Source organism: Danaus plexippus, chromosome 23, assembly GCF_018135715.1.
Source record: "Danaus plexippus chromosome 23, MEX_DaPlex, whole genome shotgun sequence".
Classification (NCBI taxonomy): Eukaryota; Metazoa; Arthropoda; class Insecta; order Lepidoptera; family Nymphalidae; genus Danaus; species Danaus plexippus.
In genome coordinates, this window is record NC_083551.1 from 4,859,385 (window position 1) to 4,867,820 (window position 8,436).

Below are 8,436 nucleotides of genomic sequence, written 5' to 3' on the forward strand. Positions count from 1 at the left end.
ATTTAAAATCCAGCTTAATTAATATTAAAATAAAATTTGCTTCAATTTATCTTCAATTCTACCTTAATCTATTTAGCTTATGTTAAAGGAATTTCAGATGACATAAGAGAGTAAAAAAAAAATGACAAAAGTTATTCTCACAAAAGTATGTATACACTCTCTTGATTAAGTAAAGTCTATTGACATGGAAAATAAATTCGGAACGTTTTTGTTCAAAGCTAGACCTCTTTACAGTGTAACTTGGTAAATTGTATTGGAAAAGTTATTTCAATTACGTATATACCAACATTTAACATAAATAACGGTTTTGGAATGAGACTTTAAACTAAGTTACGTTTATTTTTGTTTTAAGATGATAGCAAAATAAAATGACAGCAGAATATACATATATTTTCTGTCTGTTTTATGTTTCATTTTAATTGTAGTTAGGACTTTAAACCTGTTTTCTGTAAAGGTAATTACAGTTATAGTATATTTGTAGTCCAAACAAAATGTGCCGTAGGAGGAACTACAATCAGCGTGAAATTTTTCCTTTGTTAATTTGACGACTGACTCAAGAAAGTACGGCCACGTTTTAAATTTATGCAACGAATTTCTGAAGGGCAGTAACATAGCTTTATTTTCAAGCAAATATTTTTACAAAATAAAATAAATAAATAAACTCAAATACAAAAACCGGCTTTGATGTAGTTCTATAAAAAGAAAAAGCTCTTCTACAAAGCCATGTATTGTTAACCACTTATGTTTTTCATTTAACATCTTCAATTTCAAGGAGGCTCCGAGTCGAAGGCTTTAAAACGATAGCTGAGTGGATGCAGAGGACATTAATCTCACGGATGATTTGTTTCGCTACATTTGAGAATTTCAATGATACTTACATATCTTTGATCTAAAATAAGAACACATTAAAATTATATTTTTAGACATACATAAAGCTTTTAAATAATATTTAAAGTATATAGAAATAAATACAAAGAGAACAAACATTAAAATGGGAAAATGCCATGGAATATATATATTTTTTTATAAACATTTCAATTTAATAAACTAAATCTTATTCGAGGATCTATACACACATATATATATATATATATATATATATATATATATATATATAGTTGCATATATACATATATATATATATATGCAATATATATATATATATATATATATATATATATATATATATATATATAGTTGCATTGAAGGGATTTCAATGATATGATATTTCTATCATGTAAAAAGTAATAATTTCATTAGTATTTTTTCACTTTAATGATAAATTTATTATCATTAAAATTCTCGAAATACTACATTAAAAATTATTAAGTGCTTAAAATTTCACGAAAAGAAACAATTAAGGTTGCTATCACGGAAGTCCTTTTATCCCATCTTTTAAAAAGTCAGGGGACCGTTAGAATTTAATCTTCTCCAGATCTCTCTTATGTATTTGTATTTATGGAGTTGAATATATTGAAACAAAATATTATTTCTTTCAATAGATATTTTTTTCTTTAATCGATTCAAAATTACGTTAATGAGTGCAACTTTCTTTGGTTCAATTAAAATAAGCGCTTCATAAAAGTTAATTAATTATTTTTTGATTGCATGATAAATGTTAAAATATGTTTTTCAATTAAAACGTTTTTGTGTTAGTTCTGTAGCTAATAAATTACACCAGTTAACCTATATTACTTTTTATTGGCACAAAAGTCAATACCTTCTCTTAAATTCATGAAACAGACGGAAGGTTATTACAAAATATAAAAATAAAAACTTTTTCCGATGAGTTTTCAACAGCTCAAATACGTTCGCACACAAAAGAAATCACTTTTTCAAACAACTTTTCCTTTTTCAGGTAACGAGCGGACACAATGGGTGGGAGCATTAACGCAGAACTACACACCGCCGTTTCATTTACCTTAACAAAAGAGATAAACCTAACTTAAAGTCCTCTCTCATACAAAATGTGAAATCATGAAACTGGATATTGATGTCGTTCTGAACGATACCCCGCAAAATTTTTCATTGGATTTCCGAGATCTCTCAACATCAATGTACTTGACGGATTCGTTTGGTAACAAAACTTTTGAACTAAACGAGACCACAACCGATCTCGTCTATACAAATCAGTTCGAAGATGTTCCTTTTATCGTCTTTCTGGTATTTCTCAAGTGCATTATTATGTTATTTATTATTTTGGCAGCCATTTTCGGCAATTTGCTGGTTATTGTTAGCGTAATGAGGCATAGAAAACTTAGAGTTATAACCAACTACTTCGTTGTGTCGTTAGCGTTAGCAGATATGTTGGTAGCGATATGGGCCATGTGTTTCAACTTCAGCGTTGAAATAACAAACGGACAATGGCTTTTTGGATATTTCATGTGTGATGTCTGGAACTCCTTGGACGTATATTTTTCTTCAGCCTCAATTTTACATTTGTGTTGCATTAGCGTTGATAGATACTACGCTATTGTCCAACCTTTGGACTATCCGCTTATAATGACAACAAGCAAGCTTGGAATTATGCTGGCTGTAGTATGGTGTAGCCCTGCATTGGTTTCGTTTCTTCCAATTTTTATGGGTTGGTACACCACATATGAGCATCTGGACTTTAGAAAAAGACATCCAAAAGTGTGCAGTTTTACTGTGAACAGAGTGTATGCAGTGATATCCAGCAGTGTTAGTTTTTGGATTCCAGGCGTTATAATGCTATACATGTATTATCGCATATACGTGGAGGCAGATCGTCAGGAGAGGATGTTGTACAGGTAAGTAGTAAAATATACTATATATTTAAATTTTCATTCCTACTAAGTCATTAAAGTTAAAATAAAGTCAAATGAGTTTTATGAAATCACTTCAAAACCAAACTTAGCTCATTATCTGTGTATGAAACGTAAACAAAATTGATACGTAATTTGTTCTCAATCTTCTCGAAATTTATGAAGTTGGATTGTTTGCTAACCAATGACTAAATACCAGTTACGTAACAAACATCGTTTAAAATTTGATCAAAGAGATTTGTTGCCTGATGTTCGAAACAATTACCATGTATTATACATAACAAGTTTGTTCTGCTGAATTTCAATCGGTGGCTTGTTAGTATTTGACTAAAGGTTAGCGGTTTACTTTGCGATGCTAAATTTTCGGCTTCAAATAAAAGTCACGGGTTGAATATCTGATTAGATGAATTTTGTTTGCCATTTTATAGTACACCGTTTGTATATTAGCTACAACATTTTTACATTAGCTACAAAAAATAAAAGAAATTCAATATTTCGCCCTGATATCCAGAAGTTTTCATATTTTAAATTTTATTGAGATCTTGTAACATTAAACTCATTGTACAATTTTTATTTATTATATGTTAGGATACTTATGTAAGACGTAACTTAGTGCTTCTGTCACATCTCTAAATCGAGTGATATCAAAACGAAGAGCAAAAATAACACGTTTATCAAACATATCGAATTTCTCTCACTGTTTGCTTAGGATAAAGTGAAACAATAAGGCGTGCCAAATGACGTTGTATTATCAGTGCTTTATTTGAACTGTGATGTCTATAAATAAGAAATGTTTCAAAATTCTTCAGACTCTGATAATTTTGTTGGCATAATGTTGGCAATGTCATCTCAAAAATAAAATATATTGTGGGGTTAACCATATTAGAAATATGTGTTTAAAATAATTTTCAGCAAAACTTGGAACGTTTTCCTATGACCTGAAAATTAAAATACGATGTTCCTGATCCCAAAATATTATAGACTGTGAAAGGGGACTGTGAAAAGTGTTTGAAATAGTCCGCCAAATAAACTCACAGCTAGAGGCAATTATTGATACAATTTGAAATTTCTCTAGCACAGGGATTGTGTAGATATAACGGAAAAATAAAATTGAAAATATATTTATGATAACAAAAAAATTTTCAAAGTATTGCATCAAATATTTGAAATAAATACGCTGATTTATTTATAAATTTTGGAAACAAAATGAAAATGAAAATAAATAAAAAAAAGCATACTTTTGTATATATGTTTTTTGTTTTATACAACTTTTTTATTTATTTAAAATAGCCGAACCTTCTACAAATGTATTGTTTTTTATTGTAATATTTCCCTCTCTAGTGGGTGGTAAAATAAATACATATGTATATCTTCAACCATATCAATTAGGAGTAAAGTCGCTGCCCTACTGTTGGACAAGCATCTTCAGATCAATGGGATCTCAGTTGGTGAGGTGATGAGAGAACGTCAAAGTATTCAGATGCAGCCGATGGCGAGCAGCAAAATGAAGAGGGAGAGGAAAGCTGCAAGGACCTTAGGAATCATCATGAGCGCCTTCTTAGCGTGTTGGCTGCCATTCTTTTTATGGTTAGAATCTTCATCATTAATATTAGATCCTTTTTAATCAATGTTTTTTTCAATTCTACTTCTGATGTATTACACTATTTCATAATAAGTGATTTATTTCTAAATATAAATTAGGAATGTACATCTAGTTGTAACAGTAGATCTCTGGAAAGACTAACAAAATTTGTAAGGGCAGTTTTATTTTATTCTAAGATATTGTTTTATAAAAAAAAATAACAAATAAATTTATATAACGATTTTTTGTTACCCCAGGTATATAATAACAGCCCTATGTGGGGAGTCCTGCCCCTCTCCACCGCCTGTGGTAGCGGCCGTGTTCTGGTTTGGCTACTTCAATTCAGCTCTCAATCCACTCATATACGCATACTTCAACCGGGATTTTAGAGCTGCCTTTAGAAAAACGTTGGATTCATGCTGCAGGTTAGATAATTATATCAAATGTTTTAAATTTATTTCAAATAAGTGGAGTCGTCTATATTTATAGAATCAGAAATAATATTTAGTTCTAAAATCAGATTTAAACCTTAGCAGGATGAAAAACTTGAAATGAATATACCGCTAAAAATTTCCAAGACCACAGTTCTATGGAAAATATAAATAAGATTCCGAGCTATATTAAGAACTGCTCATGAAAATTCACATTATTCACATTTTCTGTTTATAATTCTAAAAGAATTTTTCTCCAATTTAGAGCTTAAAGAATTGAATGTTACATTTTTCTGCAATCATTCGGGACCTCTATAAATTCGAAATATTCTTCCAAAATAGAAGTAATCTTTGGTAATTTATAACGATTGCATTTAATACAAGAAAAGAGTCTGAGTTTAAGATAAAAGTAATAATAAGCTATTTTGTTGTTGCCGCTGTCTTATCCAACTTACATGTACCATATATAGTCGTTATTTATATTAATGTACGCAATTGTCCGAATAAAACTAATATTTTCGGATTACTATGCGTTATTTTTTTTTATTACATACTACCGACGTTTCGGTTACTTTGCAGTAAGCGTGATTCTCATCTCTGCTGAAATAATAGAATAACGCGTAGTAATTCGAAAATATTAGGTTTATTTAAATGAATACTCGAGAAAGTCTTTGATCTCAATATGGAGCAGTTGTTATTTAAAAAGCTTCTAAAACTGTAAACCTTTTAAACCTCTTGTATCAATAGTTCGATCACATCAGTTGACTTATTTTGTGGACATATTTTTTCATCAATGAAGTGTTTTGTCAGGTCACTTTGCGGTAGTTTTGGACGCCGTTACTGTCACCAGCATCGTCGTGATCATCACCACTCGAACGCCTCATCAGATATTCATATGAACAACTGTGTGAAGTCTACATCAGCTGATGTATTACGAGCGCAAGCGTCCTGTTCCAGACCGGACGATGTAATCATAAGGGCTTAAAAGGAAGGTTTTATACGTTAGAAGGACGTAGATACTTTATAAGCAACAAGAATTTCAATTTGAAAGCATATACTTAGGGATCGTTTCAGTTTCAGCTGAGGATCCAATGAGCTTCAATATTAAATATTTTAAGTAATATGGTTTTTTTTTAGCAAATTTAGCACGAATCTGTGGCTACCTGCATTTAACTATTAATGAACTGGCAACTTCTTATACATATTAAGCACAATATTGTGACGTAATAATACAATTGTGGAATTATTTTTCTGCAGTATCAGACATTTTGCCGCAGTATCATATGAGCCACTAAAACGAATGTGTACATAACTTGTTATTATAAATCTATTTATGTATATGTAATGACAGAATTGATTATATATCAGAGATTGTATTTACATATGATGAACTACGTATGTCGAATAAATCAATTATATGAGCTGTATATAAATGTCATTCTCATTAGAGACATAATAAAGCGGCTTGACATTTATGAAATACCTCATAGAGTATGTGGGTAGTTATAAAAATTATCAAATAAATGAATCTTATCTTTTGTACGAATTCAAAACAAACTTGTAACATTTTCACTTCACTTCAATTCTGTTTTCAATCTATATTTAAATGCTAATGATATCTCATTTCGGGACTTCATCTCAATCTATTGGATCTCCGTCATTATCTTATCCCCGACAATAACAGTCCAGAGCTTAACGAACTATTTAAAAGGAGTCGGTACTGACTTTTCAGCAGATAAATGTAAATGAATCTTGTTATATAAGAATAAGGTTTGTTTTTGAACAAATACGATATTTTTACTAAAACTGTCTCAGTAATTGGTTTCTAAAGGCAATTTCTGATTGTTTGATCTATTCAAATTAAAAATGTATTAACTTTTTTAAATAATTTTCTTTATACAATAGAAAAAATTTGTTGAACATTGGCAATACTTATTATTAATAAGAAAATATCGTTTTAGAAGCAATGAAAATTAAATTTTTATATTAAGCAAGTAATGAAAGCAATAACTTGTTATGTTGATCGAGAGTGAAAGAATTTAAACTTCTGTTACTTTAAATTATTAAAAAGATTTTTTAATTCTACATATCTTTTTTTTTATTTTTATAAAAAATATAAATATCCTTATAATTTTGAAATAGAACGTTTGACATAATAAGAAGCACGAAACCAGACATTTTAAGAGAGAGCCTAAATAATTAATAGAAATTCCTCGGTATCCCGAAGGACGATTGACATTCTATAGATTTTTTAAGGAATGCCGAACATTCTCAGCTACATCTTAGTATTTCTATGCCCTTATTGATTATTTTATAATGCCTTTGTATTTCGTATATTAATACTCAAAAAATTATTTTAATTACTGTATAATTTTATATTTGCATTTAATAATTTCAAAATATACTCTCATCTAGTTCTCATGAACTATTACTCTAAAATGATCGAAAACTTAGATTCAATGTCAATCTTATAAATAATTTGTTGTTGTTCATTCCAAGAATATATCTTTTTTTATGTAGTCTTTTGATGAAACTTTAAAAAAATTGTAACATTATAATGTGGTTCTCTAAATGATGTATTTAAAATAATCCTTACTAACTTATCCGGGTGGCAGGTGCAAGAGCTATGATGTACAGTGGCCTGGTTCGGAGCAGGTAAAGTACGGAGGGTTTTAATCAGTAGGAGGCTGACACTCGCTTTTGCTCCACCCAGGTTCAGAGGGGTCATTTGATGTTTTTCCACATCAAAAAAAAGTACCTACATATGAATTAGTCTTTGTAACGGTAGTTGAATGTTCTGTTATTTTTATACGCTAAAAATTTTTAAGTTTGTAAAAATTATTTATCTAAGAGCAATATAATTAGACATTTTGTATAGAAAATTAGAATGGGTTACTTAAAGTTTGTTAGAACTGACTTACAATGATAGAAAAATCTTTAAATCATCCCTGTTTACGGAAAATTAATTTAACACTTTATATTTTTTGCACTTTAGATTAACAGTTATATGTGTATTTAGATCAAGCTATATTTGTATATATAGTACTATTATGTAAATACAATACTACTAGTGTAATTTTTTTCAAATTATCATCGTATACGAATAGTTACAAAATAAACAAAATATATGATGAATTACGAATGTGACATTTTTAAACTGTTAGTGTGATGTTAACAAAACTAACTTATACTAAGGGGACTGTGTAAATTAACTCAAAAGGACAATGGTTACATGAAAAATAAGATATTAGGCATATGTTATGTCTGTATTCACAGAGTGAAAACATGTATGCATATTTTAGTTAATTAGTTATTTCATTATATAAGGAATTCTTTAGAAATAATTTATTATAAAACCTAGGTAATTAATGTAATATGTACGCTTGAATTAAACGGGTTAAATGATTTATTTGTATATTGTACATAATAGTGCATAGCCATTGTACAAGTACATGCATGTGTACATAGTTGCATTACGTTGTATATGTATAATGGAAAGTTTAATATTTTTGTACAAAAATCATATATTTATTTAATATAAAAATGTTGATTAAAGATTAATCACCTCAACATATCTGTAGACATGTAATAAAAATAGTATATAATGAAAAATGTAAATAATATTTGTGCCATATAT

General features: G+C 29.2%; 1 protein-coding gene across 1 annotated transcript; it reads left to right on the forward strand.

Annotated features, from left to right (window-relative positions):
• The first annotated feature begins 1,867 nt into the window (after positions 1 to 1,867).
• Positions 1,868 to 7,611, forward strand: LOC116774872 (octopamine receptor beta-1R-like). The gene is made up of 4 exons (XM_032667650.2): positions 1,868 to 2,771; positions 4,176 to 4,373; positions 4,626 to 4,793; positions 5,610 to 7,611. The coding sequence occupies exons 1-4, from the start codon at positions 1,978 to 1,980 to the stop codon at positions 5,782 to 5,784; spliced, it is 1,335 nt and encodes a 444-aa protein (XP_032523541.1). The 5' UTR covers positions 1,868 to 1,977; the 3' UTR covers positions 5,785 to 7,611.
• Positions 7,612 to 8,436: the final 825 nt, after the last annotated feature.

What these genes read in the sequence shown, in the direction of transcription:
- LOC116774872 (XM_032667650.2), top strand. Translation starts at nt 1,978, where the DNA reads ATGAAACTGGATATTGATGTCGTTCTGAACGATACCCCGCAAAATTTT. An exon ending in CAGGAGAGGATGTTGTACAG is followed by an intron (nt 2,772 to 4,175) that starts GTAAGTAGTAAA and finishes CATATCAATTAG; the next exon opens with GAGTAAAGTCGCTGCCCTAC. An exon ending in ACGTTGGATTCATGCTGCAG is followed by an intron (nt 4,794 to 5,609) that starts GTTAGATAATTA and finishes GTGTTTTGTCAG; the next exon opens with GTCACTTTGCGGTAGTTTTG.